We start from the raw sequence: 14,086 nt of genomic DNA, 5'->3' as shown, positions 1-14,086 counted from the left end.
CCCCTCCTTCATCGTGGACGACCGCCCGGAGCTGCGCCTGACCGCGTACGACCTCGCACGCGGCCAGTACGCCGCCAACGTCCTGGCCCTCGTCCACAACGCCGTGCGCCTCGAAATGGCCGACATGTGGGGCGACATCCTGCCCAGCTTGGAGAGCCGCGCCGCTGGCGGCCTCACCGACGAGGACGGCGCAGACGTCATGATGTGGTGGAACGGCTTTGCGCGCTTCGCCTTGACTGCCAGCTTGGTCGATGACATGGTCAATCAGAAGGCCTTCGATGACGTCTACGTGGGCTTCGATAAGGAGACCAAAGAGATTAACAAGATGTTTCTCAAGGTGCGCGAGAAGAACAACGTCCACTTGGAGATGGCCGTGCGCAAGATGGCCAAGGCCGTGCGCACCTTTGAGGACGAGGCGGGCCCGGACACGTTCGCGGCGTTGGAGATCGGGTGGCGCACGCTGGCGGCGATGCTGGCCGACATTCACGGTGAGAGCGAGGCGTTGGTGAGAACGATCGATCGCTGGGTCAGGAACCCCTTCGAGTACAAGGACCTGGAGAAGCAGGCTGCTAGGATCTTCACCACCAAGAAGAGATGGGGCAACGATGATGATAAGAGGGGTGAGATGATCGTCATTCTGTGTCGCTGGGTCGGCACGGAGGAGCTCATGCGCGAGTGGATGTTTAGGAATTTGACAAAGAAGGAGCTTAAGGGTATCGATCGCTGGATGGATGACTATAGGGACCGTAGACTTGCCATAATTGACCGCTTTCATCAGAAAAAGGTTTAGGAGACCCCGTATTAAAGTAGAAACGGGTAGAGGGCCCCCACATTTTTTCGTAGACCATTCTCTTGTCCGTTGCTTGCGCCAAACGACATGCGGGCGCAAGAAGTCCACGAAAACATCACGCGGCGAGAGGGTCGGAAGGCTTATAATGTACAAGAGCGAGGATCATCCCGACAAAAGCGTACAGAACTAGAAGGCTGCGGCAGAGGGACGACAGTCGCGCCCCTCCGCGGTCGTAGAAACCGAAAACCAATCACGACTCCTTGTCTCGCTCCGCCTCGCCCGTTTGAAACACAGCCGCCGTTCCGGAAAAGTGCGACATCAGCGAGTCCCCCGGCTCCGCGGCCGCCCGCCGCTTGCCCGGCGCCATGCCAACAGCTGCCACCGCCGCCGCTCCGTTTCCCGTTGCTTTCGTCTTGCGGATCTTCGCGCTTGCCCGCACGCCGGGAGGACGCCCGCGTTTCGTACGCGGTTTCGCCTTTTCCTTCGCGCCACCGCCCCCCGCCTTTTTCGCCGCCACCGGTTGAAACCCGGCCGTGCTCGCCGGGTTGTGCTTGGTCAAATTCTTCGCCTCGTGCCTGCAGTAGTCCATGATGATCGACGGGATTTTCATCCCCAACACCTTGCCATCTCGCATAATCCTCTTCACCAAACATTGATTGGCAAGCTCATCGATCGCGGCAAGCACTTCCCCTTCATTGGACACCCCCCAGAGTTTCTGGAGCTTCTCCTTTGAGACTCCAGTATCGCTCGGCAAGGTCACCAACGCGGCCAGCGCATTCTGCACGGGCAGAATCAACGGCCACTTCGCAATTGCATCTACGCACGCCGCAACATTGGAGAACAAGCGCGAGATCTGTCCAAACTGCTCAAAGCTCTTGGTCAGATACTCACTATAATGTGCCCAAATGCTTTCTCGGTTCCCGTCCTGCACTAGCAGTCTCTTCACCGCGCCCCCCGCCACCGCCACTGCTAGTGGCAGTCCCGCGCACCGGCGCAACACGACTTTGGCGGGCGCCTCCCCCACGGCAGGCACTGCGCAGTGTGCGTCCAGCTCCGCGCGGGGCAGACCCAGATGAGCACACAGCATGTCACGCGCCGTGGATCCCAACGGGTCCAGCAAGTCGATGTGCACGAGAGAGTTGCCTCCAATCTTCCGCGCGACTAGCACGGACCGCGCGCTTGCCAATATCGCTAACCTGGACGTCTTAGCCTTTGGCGGGAGCGAGGCGGATGCCATCGCTACGTGCGTGAGGCGCTGGAGCAGCTGCAGTATTATGCCGGGCGAGCTGCTCACGTTGTCGAGGATGAGAAGGACACGGCGGTGACGGAGGGCGTTTGCGACGGCGTCGATTGCGCCGATGTGTGAATTACTGCTTGCCAGCTGCTGCTCGATGTCCTTCTTTGGAGCCTCGCCCGCGATACGGCCGACCAGCTCGCATAGATCCGCAAGCAGAGACGCGGGGGTGGTCGATGGGGCTAGGCCGAGGAGGGCGATGCCGTCACGGAAGTGCGCGTGCACCGCGGCGTAATGGGCAACGGACCGCAGGGCGACGGTCTTTCCGGAACCGGGCAGGCCGACTAAACAAACGAGGCGGCGATCGTTCTCGAAGAGCAACGAGACGACATGCTGCTCGGGCGACGTGGAGCCGGGCTGGAAGGAGACGAGGTAGTGCGCGGGGTTTGGACGCACAGAGAAGACGGGCGGGCGTGGCTGGGGGTTCTGCGCGGGCGAGGGGCGCACTCGCTTCTTCTTCATGCGCGAGAAGGGCTTCCCGGGGGATTCTGAGGGAGGACATGGATCGCCGGTTTCCATGCCTGAGAGGAGAAGGGGCGGAGGAGAAGGTAAAGGTAGGTTGTCGAAGTCCTGTTGGGGCGAGGTGGGCGGGATACAGTATTCAGTTTTTGGGCCTTGTTTCCACTGCAGTTTTTCAGTTCTTCCCCACAGAGTTTGGGTGCCACGACATCTGGACCCTACCCGTTGCCCTTCCGGTTCCTGTTGTGCCCACCACGTACGCCACATGGGAGACCATCTGGCAGGTGCCCTCGCCACGGATGTGTGTGGGGAGCACACCGCGCGTGTCGCGTCGCGCAGACCGACGCTCGAAATTCCCCGCAACCGACGACTACATCGTCGGTGCTGTTCAGAATGTCCTATCTCGCGACAAGAGCAAAGCTAAGTCTTTTCCGCCTGGAGCGGTTCCAGCCTTCGGGCATCCCGTGCCGACTCCATGGCATACGGCCTCTCCAGTTCACAACGCATGATATCAACGATTACGGCCAAGTCCGATGTCTAGATTGAGGCTACGCGAGGGAGGTAAAGTTGGTTCGCAGACACACCTTCATGTTGAAAATCATTGCAAGCATAGATCCCCGTGTATGACTTCCGCCTACGTTCTGTGCTTAACAGAATGATGCGATTCCAGACAGCGCAACATCTCTCACTCCTTCGCTCCTACCGTTGCGATCTAAGTTCTTGGTGAGAATAGCCAGCCTGCTAAGTCAAGACTAGCTATAGAACAATCGCGTGTTACACGAATGGGGCGCACATCGGTTCAAAGGATCTATTTGCTCTTTACGAGGATACTACTTGTGCATCAGCTCTTTAGGATTACCCTGAATACTGATGAGGATAAACCCAAGGAACAGATATGACACTCTAGTAATGGCCATCATCATCGTCATCATCATCTTTATCGTCGTCATCATCGTCAGAATCATCATCAGAATCATCATCATCATGGTCGTCGTCGTCGTCGTCGTCGTCGTCGTCGTCATCACCACCGCTTCCTCCGGGAACCTTGCGAGTGACGAGTACTCTCTTTCCGAACTTACCAAGGCAGCCCTGGTTGCACCTGCGGCAAGCCCTGCTGGTGCACTTCATCACGACCCTGGTCTTTGCCACCCCGCCCTCATCGTCATCATCATCATCCTTGTCGTCGTCGTCGTCGTCACTGCTTCCAGTCCTGATGAGCATGCGATAGCTGTCATCATCGTCATCGTCGTCATCGTCGTCGTCGTCGTCATCGTCGTCACCACCACGCTTCTTGATCACGACAACCGTCCTCGTACCGAAGTTCGAGCGGCACTGGCCCAAACACCCGGTGCAGCGCTTGAAGATCGGCCCGCCGGACTCGCGCGAGCAGCGGAGAACAAACTTCCTCGGGCGATGGTCGTCGTCATCGTCGTCATCACCGCCGTGACGAACTGATGTAGACATGGAGTCCGTGGAAATAGCCGAAACATGGAGAAGAATCAAGCCGAAGACGAGGGCCGCAATGTACAGACGAGCCATGTTGAAAGAAATTTGTTCCAGAGAATTGCTTGTCAGGGGAGCTGGGAGATGATGGATGGGATCGTCGGGAAATCTGGTTCGCTGTTATATAGCCTGCGAAGCTCTAACTTGGTCAGGGATTGTAGCTGTTGCTCATATCGCAGCGCGATTTCGTTATTGAGGAATCTGCGGAGGAGGGGGAAGTTGCGTGCTGGGGGACGCTTGTTTGGGAAATTCTAGAACGGTGGTGGATCCATACGAGCTCGTGAGCATGCCAAGTTCCTATGGTGAAGGACGTTTAGGCCTGGGACGATTGAATTCTGAACAACCCTGCAGAACCCCCTGGAGGTAATTTACTCGCGGCATTCTCGGTGGCTGCTGTCCAGCAGCGAAGAGAACGTCCAGGTCATAGAGAAGGTTTGTATACTAGGTGGAAAGAACTCTACTGTAGGTGGAAAGAGTCCACAGAACAATTATTATTCTCACGAGAGATCAATTTGTAATGGCTATTGCCATGCCACACGGGGCATGAAGCTTAGACTCTGTAGAAATATGCAATAGGGGACAAGTCCTCAGCGTCATGGGACCTCGACCTTCAGTCATGGGCTTGTATTGAGACACTGGGGCTCTAGCAAAAGAGAGCCAGATCAAGTTTTGTGTCTACCCCCTGAAGTTATCTGTGCCAGCAACGCCGCGGTCTCGATTTCGTAGAGAGTGCCTACGTGCCTTAATAGATTCCAGTCTTGAGCCATGTCAGGATACCGTAGCAAGCGACAATTTAACTCTCCGAGATATGAACTCTGGCTTGTTGATTCAGTTGCGTTTATAAAAAGACGATGTTCTGGTCATACGTCGGCCTAAATCTTCGAGAAGCCAATAACAACGAATAATCCAGGTCTTTCACATTCACATTCTTCTTATGGTAGATAAGCCTGTTGCTGTCACTGCGTTAGTTTGTCACCCTTCAAAATATTTGAAACCTCAACCTTGACTCAACGCTTTAAAGCCCCTTCAAATCACAACAAATGACATCTTGGTCCTGATTCTTCTAGACCGAACTTCACAGGGTGACTCCAGCGAGGGTTTCTTAAGCATATACTTTCCATTGCAAGTTATTCTGTGTTACTGAACACACCTCCCTCGTTCTTTGAAGAAGATCCTCATATTTCGTAGCAGATCGCAGAATTTGCGGATGCACACATTGGACCTTCATCTCCTTTGCGTAAGCTCATCATTTTTGGACAATGTAGGTGCATATGGAGGCGTGGAATAGGCAACTGTTTTCTCTTCTGAAATCCTGCGCCGCGGAAAGGATACTCCTCATCCGCAAATGCGTAGTATGCGATGAAGTGGCAGGAGCGAGCGATTCCGTGCATCTACACTGATTGCCCCAGCAAAATCGCTCTCTACGCCCACTGTTTGCCACTTTTAAGAGTCGGTGCCCACTTCGATGACGCTATCGACAGCAGCCCCCACATGTACTTATTCGAAAGCCCCTTTGTGCTCAATTCAACTGTTTTCTCCATTTCCCGCTTCACTAATGTCTCCCAAGTCTCTTTTCAATTCCGTCAAACACTGGGTCAAACTGTTTCGTATCTTCATAATAACACTTAAAATTGAGTGCAACTCCATCTACCTACAATTTTAGAGCATGTATGCCGGTAAACCGACCGCTTTCATTTCCTTAACCTGTGAAAATTTACACAATGCAGTGGCCCATTGAAGTTGCATTTGATTGGTTCTGATTCCAAAAGCACTAGTAACATAGATTTAGAAGAACAGATCTAGTCGTTGGGTAAATTCTTGAGAAACCGTTCATTCCGATTCTACGATCATTTCGTTGTGCGTCCTGAATTAAATGGTCCGAATTACCTTGAACAATTACATGACGGCCCTTGGCAAGACATTATTTCGAATAAGAATAAAGTTGATAAGAATCAAGTCTTTCAAGGCTGCCGGTGTTGGGTGTAATGCTAGAAGACAGAATGAGTCCTCATTGCTCAACTTGTTTCCCCGTACACTGCCTTTTCAAAAACTAGTCAATATCTGGTGTGGCGTTATGCAAAAACTACTGCTGCTCAAAACCTGAAAATCAGTGTCTTGTTCTCAAGGCACTGCATTGTATTTGCGATTTAAATCTTCGATGCAGTTTCATCAAATAACAATTCAGAGGCTAACTGGCAGAGACTGATCGGTTTGGAATGGAAACGGAGGACCTTGTCCTTCTTGGAAGTATGTACGTGGGCCTCAAGGAGCCTTTCACTTCCAGTTGTGATTGTCTTGGGCAGTGCTGACCAGAATTTGACGAACTCTCCAACAAAATACTTCGCCGTCACAACCTGGCGATATTCACCCCCGAGTACAAGCATGCATTCGAGTTGAATATCGGCAGGCTGTGCAAGCAAGCAAGGGTGTCTCTACATGGGCAATACTGATTGTATCTGGTGTCCGAACCTCCTCTCTTACACAAAGAGGCTTTGATTTCCTCATCAGCTCTCCGTTGCTGATATGCTTTGCATGGCTACAGTGTAGCCATGCAGCACTGTCTATTGTGAAGTGTAGCCGCTAAAGGGGGGTGCTGCAATTGTCGGACAGTGACAAAAAGATCGGACATGCAAAATATTTTGAAAAATATCTCCGACACGGGCCAAGGTGCACCGCCGCGCGCAACGGCGCCAGACAGTGCGCCGTATCTCAGAACGACGTGGTTGAAATTAAAGAAAAAATATCTCAATCGATTGCTCACAGCTTGCTACGTATAAGAGTGTAACAACCCAAAAATACAAAACAGGATACTTTCTATTTTTTTTTAATTTGCTTCGATGTCCGATCTTTGTGCGCGGTTGGGGTGCAAAAGTGTCCGCGCGCTTCAGGGTGTGTCTTAACTTGCCCGGGTTTGCTTTGCTTGCCCGAGTTTGCCGGTCATTTATTAATTTATTAATGTAAGTACACGCCTTCCCCTTACGTTAGTAGTGGACAGGTGTCCCAGAGCGACGGTGCTGACTTACAGAGGCATACAGCGCCATAAATTGCCAGAACACAACGGGGAGGACACTGTGGGTTCTACAAATTCGCTCCGAGGACGCATCGACAGGGACGTGACATGCTGCAGCGTCAAACAACTTCGCCCGAGGGACGCGTCGACATGGACGCGAGACGCTGCAGCGTCGCTCGCTTCCGACCCAGAACGTGGCCATTGCGGGTGATCCCAGATCACCGGGATAAATCTCACCCCCTACTTCTCTCCTTACTACTCCGCGGGATAGCGGATCTATCGCCGGCGCTGTTTGGTCAAAAAACGGATCTACAACCACTGCCCAGTATCGCCGTTTGCCTCCCCTCCTTTCTTCTCAATCTAATCACTCCTACGCAATGCACGGCAATAGAATCATCACTGCTACGACCGCACTAACCGCAACCGCAGCTCTATTCTCCCTCCTTTCATTTCACCAAGCTATTTCAAACTATCCTCGACCCCGAAAATTCACAAAGCCCTTAGATCTCCGACGGGGATGGACCTTTGTCAGAGCCAACAGAATTTTTAACGACAAAGAATTCAGTCGTACATACCGTATGGAGGGGGGATAATATTTGGTCAGAAACGCCCGCTGCAGACGAGGAAGCAATAGTGAGAGACTTTGCGTTGGTGGCCCCCGTCTTCCGAATGGTGGGGAAAGAGAGATGCGCCAGAGGCGCGGAGAACGGCGCACGTGGCATTGAGGTGTGGAAGCCATTTTCAGGAAAGTAGTAGGCAGAGAGGTGCTTCGTAGAGTTGAGTTGCCTTTGCGAGATGGCAGGTGCATAGATTTTTGCAAAGGGGGAGTTGAGGATGTTTTCGGCAAGGGGCAAGCACTGCGTCCACCGGAGCACAGCGTCCAAATTCGAAAGTTACAAACTTACAAAAGTAGCCAATATATGATTGACATTTGTCATTACACACTGACATAACTTGAGCTTGCAGTGTAGGGTCGTACTTAGTTTCAAATCATATATTAACTCCCAGTAGCCAATAGTAGTGCAAATCATGGCTCCGGGCAAGCAAACCCGGGCAAACTCGGGCAAGTTATGACCCTCCCTCAATCTCACTCCTCGTCTTTGTCCGTGAACGAGGTGAGCAATAAACGTGATCGAGAGTGTGTCCCTCTCCGGTGTGAGGGGGCGAGCTGCCCCCGGTCACACAACTTTATGTCATCCAGTCCGAGACTGGTGGGCGCGATACCGCGCCGCCGTCGAGTGTAGATTACTAATTAATAGTTAAATCTACGACGGTGCGCATACAAAATTCTCCCTTTTAGTCCGACTACATTCGTCGCCCAATGCCAGCCGTCCAAGTATGGACGGCGGGGGGTCCGGAGCGTTCTTATTGGACGAAATGGATTTCGCCACCTCATGGCCAAAGGCCTCATGCTATGCCTATCTTGGCACCGTCCTTCGGAAGACATCTTCCGTTCAACTGAACCACATCACAAATTTTTTGATGTAAAACTACTTCCAAACCCTTGCACCATCTTCCTGTAGCTTTGTCGAACATAGATCAAAGACTTAACAACACCTTTGTTCATCGACCAATTTGTTTTGTATGCCCACTCACGCAGTACAACTTCTGCAGTTGAAAAAGCGACACGGTATTTCGCACACTTCCCACATAACACAGGGCACATTGCACACAAAACTTTTTCCTCGACGTGACCACAACGTAGCGAGTACTCCTTTAACAAGAACACCAATAAACCCCCAAAACCTTTGCAGGAAAAACGAAGAAGGTAAATCAAGCAGGACGGTATCACACACATCTGGTAGAAAATAAAAACAACGCAAAACAAAGAAACTGTTAGACGTAAAACGTAGTGGATATTGAAACATAACGATTAGTTTGAGTGTGTACCGTCCCTTAGAGTAGCGCTTTCAGTACCTTAAAACTTTTCAAGACGAATTAGGTCAACCATTTGACCTAATGTTTGAGGTGACATTATCTGTGTCAATAAATCTGCAGGTTGATTCTCAGAGCTCACATGAGTCAGCTGAACCACAGAATTCTCAATAAGTTCACAGACATGGTGAATCTTTAAGTCGATGTGCTTGTTCTTTGCAGAGACTTGAGAATTCGTAGCGAGAGATTGAGCTGCAGTACTGTCAAACATGACATTACTTGCGACAAACGCTTCCTTATCATTCCATTGCGATGCATGAGCGAATTCCCAGAACAGCTTTCGAAGCCATGATAATTCCTTAGTGCAAGAGGAGAAATCAATGTACTCGGCTTCAGCGGAGGACAAGGAGATGACTGTTTGACGTTTGCTTCTCCAATAAACTGGTGCTTCGTTGATGGCGATAATGAATCCAGTTGTTGACCTCCTTCTGTCTTTGCATCCTCCCCAATCGGCATCAACGCAAGCAACAATAGAGTCTGGGTTGAAGTTGATGTTGCGTCGGAAGTGTAGTCCATAGTCCAATGTACCAGATACGTATCGCAAGACGCGTTTCAAGTACGACATGTGTCGAAGGGTGGGGGCATGTAAGTGGCGGGCTAAGACAGGTATCGGGAATGAAAGGTCTGGACGGGTGCAAACTGCCAAGTAGTTGAGACCACCGATGATTCGGCGGTACTGAGAGTGCTCCTTTTGCGACAGCAAGTGTTCACCTGGATGTGCAGGGAGCAGGTCCGCATTCAAAGGCAGAGAAGTCCAGACCGAGTTGGCTTGATCAAGTCCGTGAGTCAGTAGGAGTGACTCAGCATAACGCGTCTGATGGACCTTGATGTGGTCGGGTTCTTTGGAGATCTGCCATCCAATAAAGGAAGAAAGTGTACCGAACAACTTAACGTTGAACTGAGCCGACAATCTTTCCTTGAACCATGACATCAAGTGCGTGCTATTGGAGGCAAATGCTATGTCATTGACTACAGTAGCGACAATGACAAACTCGTTGCCTTTTGCGGAAGAAGCAGAGGCGAGGGTCGTATCGCGAGGTGTTGAACTTCCAAGAGTTCAGACAAGTCTCCAGTAGAGAACCCCATATCTTTCCGGCGTGTTTGGTTCCATACATGGAACCATGTACTTCGGCAACATGACCAGGCATCCTTTGAGCCGACTTGAATCCGTGGGCTGTTCCATAATAATTGGAATGTCAAGTTTGCCGTAGAGATAGGCATTAGAAATGTCTGCGCCTTCAAGCTCCAGGTTGTGACTACTTGCGAACGCCAGCAAGATGCGAAGCGTATCGTGCGTGGGCACTGGAGCGTAGGTGTTGTCTGGATCGTAGTCAGTGAATGGCTTCTGCTGATCACCACGTACACAGCACCGAGCTTTGTGAAGGACGTTCCCGACGTCGTCAAGCGGCTTGAGTCTGAATACCCAAGTGAATGGGACTGGATGCATATCTACAGTCCGAGGGATAAGTATCCATGTCCGACGTTCGACAAGAGCATCGAACTCTCTGTCAATGGCGGCAGCCCAGTTTGGGTCTTCACAGGCGTGTGAGAAAGAACGCGGAAGAAGCGGGTCGCGCATGGTTTTCTTCGACTCAAACACTGTAGGGTGATTCGTTAAGGCTGAAGTGAGTACAGATATCAACTGCTCTTCCCCATCGTATTCGCCTTCAATATCGGGAGCCCGCTCTTCGTCTGGAAATGTTGGTTGTCCGAAGGCATCGAGTTGCATTTCACGGGAGATACCATCCATCAATGCCGACATACTCGGTAGATGCTCCGATTTGCCATGATGGAAGTCTTGTGCACGCGAGATGATTATCTTCTGCGTGGACGGAACGAAGATGCGAAATAGAGTGACTTCACTTTCCATACCCGCAAAGTGTCCAAACACGGTGCGAGGGAGAAGCTTCTTCTGGCGAGTGGTTTTCGGTCTATAGATGAACGCATGTCCTTTCTGCCCAAACTCCGGAACCACTGTGAAGTCCATCCGAGTATTGGGGTTCCAAGCCAGGATGGGAATGTTACCCTTGATGCGCTCAGAGGGGGCGCGATTGCGGAGCTAGTTGCCATGATTTATGGCCTCTCCCCATAGCTTGAGCAGTAGGTCACTCGCAAAGAGAAGCACTCTTGTTCTTACCCAGTGTTCTTGGATAAGTCGTTCTGCAGATCCGTTGCTTTCAGAAGCGTAGGCAAGAGAGTAGTCAAGCTTGATGCCGTAATGGTGACTGAACTCCTTGACATCTTCCCCTTTGTTCTCCCCAGCCCGATCCAGCTTAATGTTCTGAAGCCGAAGCTGATCGTTAAACTCAGTCTGTGAGCGGTTGCGGTACCATTCGAGATGTCTATATGTCTCATTCTTTGTCATGAGCATGGAGACATCAGAGTTGCCGGTGTAGTCGTCCAGTATTGCAAGTGTGTAGGAGTTCCCAGCGACACTTGGAGTCACAGGACCTGAAATGTCAATGTGAATCAACTCCAGTGGCTGTTTTGTGATGAATCCACTTTTAGACAAAGGAGCACGATGAGCTTTCCCTTTTAAGCAAGGGACGCAATCGAGTTGCTGAAGGATGGATTTTTCAAAGAACGGAACAGATTCGACTGCATGAGAAAGCTTAATGTAGCGGTTAATGCCAAGGTGGCCAGTCTTCCCATGCCACTCCAGGGCAGGATTCTTGTTGACGTTCATAGCGACTGTTGTCAAAGACATGTTTGATTTTGAATTGTTCATGTCGAGAGTGTGTAATCCATTCTTCTTCTGGGTTTCCCACAAAATCTTCCAAGTTCCTTTCTCCATTAGGAAGCATGCGTTGTGTGGACGGATGTCGTCGGTAAACGCAACAATGAAGTTAGAACTTAGGAGCCCGACTGAGAGAATATTGGAAGAGAAGTGAGGAGCATGGTAAGCTTCGATGACCATGCCACCGCCAAGAGGGATTGACACCTCTCCTTGGCCAACTAGTCTTGATATACCAGATGCAGACATGACAGTTTGTGAAATACGTGAGTAGTTGATGAAAGATTTTCGTGAATGGAAGAAATGATGCGTAGCACCAGAGTCAATGTGCGCGCAGGACCTCTTCGTTCTAGACACTTCAGCAATTTGACTTCGGAAATCGAAGTCGTTGTCTTGTAGTTGCACCATGAATCCTCTTGGGACTTCGTCGTCCGCCTGAGCGAAGCGAGTCGAAGGGCGAGGGGCTCTTTGGTTTCGGTGGTGGTTGCTAGCTCCCCAACCGCGAGTGGGGGAGTCAGCGTTGTTGCGGATATTACCACGAGGAGGGAGAGCCTCCGGAAGTAGCGTGCCGATTTGCACATTTCGATTGAGACGCGATGAGGGACGTCCTTGAGGCGCTTGTCCATTTCCAGCCCCCTCTTCCCTTAATCGGTCCCAACAGTTATTGTAGAAGTGACCCGGACGTTTGCAGTAGTTACAAGTGCGCTTGTCCACTCGACCTCCGAAGGTTCCTCTTTGTCTATTGTGGCATAACGGCGATTCACGATTAGATTTAGATTAGATCAATATGAGCCGCACGCGCGCACACGTGTACCTGGCATGTACCCCACATGTACAGGGGCGCGCGCACGCACGTGTACACTTGTACCACACGTATGGGAAGCGCGCATACCCACGTGTACTATACGTGTACAACACGTGTACAGACAGCACGGGACGCTCCGTGCTGACCACAGTAGCACTACAGTACAGCCCGTACTGTACTGTAATAAGTTAGGATTACTTGGTATATTAAATACGCGAGCGGACCGGCGGCGGTGAGAGGGACAAGCACGGACCTGTCCACGACCTACCGCCTAGGTCCGTCTTCCAGCTTAACTAACGAGTGCGATCCGCCTTCGCGCGCGTTAACCGGGACAAAGCGGGTAGGAGACAGCCGCGTACGCGAGCGAGCCTAGATCCGCCTCCACCCGTCAGGGCTGGTACGTTACCCAGCGCTGCTCCGGGGCGTCGAGGCGTAGATCGGCCCGCGCGTACACTCGTCCGGGACCGTCCCGCTCTACCACGCTACCAGGGCCCGCTTCCCTGTCCCGTTAGCTGTGTGTTCTCCCCGTCTTCTCGCCCCTCGTACGGGGTCTACGTCGAGCAGAGTATACACCCCTCTCCGTGCGGGGGTGTTATACTACATCTATGTCGTCCACCTCTGCGACCTCTTCCGCGACCTCTACCTCTTCAATCACGACTGCCTCTTTCCGCGAAATTGTCCTTAGGTTGAGAAGTGATGTTGTTACTGGACTGCTGCATGTTGTGAGGATTAGATCGATGTGCGATCTCGTCTTGTACAGTATTGACAACCTTGTCGAAATTGAGGTTCTGTAGACTAGATACCATAGCAAGAGGCGCAAACGAGGATGGCAGAGAGCAGATTAACTTGGAAGTTTTCTCGGACTCAGAGAGCTCAGCGTCATATGTAGCTAGCTCCCCAACGGTAGTTAAGAACGAAGCAAAATGCTTGTCGCAGTTGCCATTGTCTTTGAAGATTAAGGTGTCCGACTTTTGTTTGATGTTTTGCACCACTTGAGCGTTTGACATAGTAAAAATACGCTCAAGTTCTTTCCACAGATCGGAGGCGGTCTTGTCATCGTCGTCCACAAACAGGCGTGTTTGGGACGCGACGGCGTCACCAAGGCAAAGAATGATATTGCCTTTTGCACGGGCCGATCGCATTATCCAGTCGTCGATTGCAGTACTTGAAGATGCACCACGGCCAGTGGGCCTTGGTTGCAGTCCAACGAGAAGTGGGTCGTAGCGCTGAAGATAGGCCTTCATCTTCATGCGCCACTGGATGAAGTCAGACGGGACTTTGAGCTTTGGTACTTTGCTCAGGGAGTCACCGCCTTCACAATTACTTGACATGACGGCGAGTTGACCGAAAGTTGCACAGAAGTGGTAACAGTAGTGGGTAAAATGAGGGGAGCCAAATTCAAACCGGACTTGGCAAACCTTCAGGTTAGAACAGCACCACTAAAAAGAAAACAAAGACAAACAAACTGAATAAATTGTTGACCAAAAGTTGACAAAAGTAGTTTTGAGAACGAGGGGTGTGATGAATTGCGAATCAGAACTGATGCGAAACTTTCG

General features: G+C 51.4%; 4 protein-coding genes; 1 reads left to right on the top strand and 3 right to left on the bottom strand.

Moving 5' to 3' along the window:
• Positions 1-285: 285 nt before the first annotated feature.
• CHC_T00007576001 (hypothetical protein) lies at positions 286-483 on the bottom strand. Its single transcript, XM_005711234.1, has one exon. The coding sequence runs from the start codon at positions 481-483 to the stop codon at positions 286-288; it is 198 nt and encodes a 65-aa protein (XP_005711291.1).
• CHC_T00007575001 (hypothetical protein) lies at positions 484-636 on the bottom strand. Its single transcript, XM_005711233.1, has one exon. It carries the CDS (start codon positions 634-636, stop codon positions 484-486), a length of 153 nt encoding a protein of 50 aa, XP_005711290.1.
• A 27-nt stretch (positions 637-663) lies between these two features.
• CHC_T00008609001 (NB-ARC protein) lies at positions 664-2,546 on the bottom strand. XM_005711232.1 is given in 2 exon segments: positions 664-1,040; positions 1,041-2,546. The coding sequence occupies 1 exon segment, from the start codon at positions 2,544-2,546 to the stop codon at positions 1,041-1,043; it is 1,506 nt and encodes a 501-aa protein (XP_005711289.1). The 3' UTR covers positions 664-1,040.
• Positions 2,547-2,584: 38 nt separating this feature from the next.
• On the top strand, positions 2,585-4,947 carry CHC_T00007574001 (hypothetical protein). XM_005711231.1 is given in 2 exon segments: positions 2,585-3,052; positions 3,053-4,947. The coding sequence occupies 1 exon segment, from the start codon at positions 2,585-2,587 to the stop codon at positions 3,050-3,052; it is 468 nt and encodes a 155-aa protein (XP_005711288.1). The 3' UTR covers positions 3,053-4,947.
• Positions 4,948-14,086: the final 9,139 nt, after the last annotated feature.

This window comes from Chondrus crispus, genomic scaffold, assembly GCF_000350225.1.
Source record: "Chondrus crispus Stackhouse genomic scaffold, scaffold_79, whole genome shotgun sequence".
NCBI lineage: Eukaryota > Rhodophyta > Florideophyceae > Gigartinales > Gigartinaceae > Chondrus > Chondrus crispus.
This window is presented reverse-complemented; position numbering and strand designations above follow the sequence as displayed.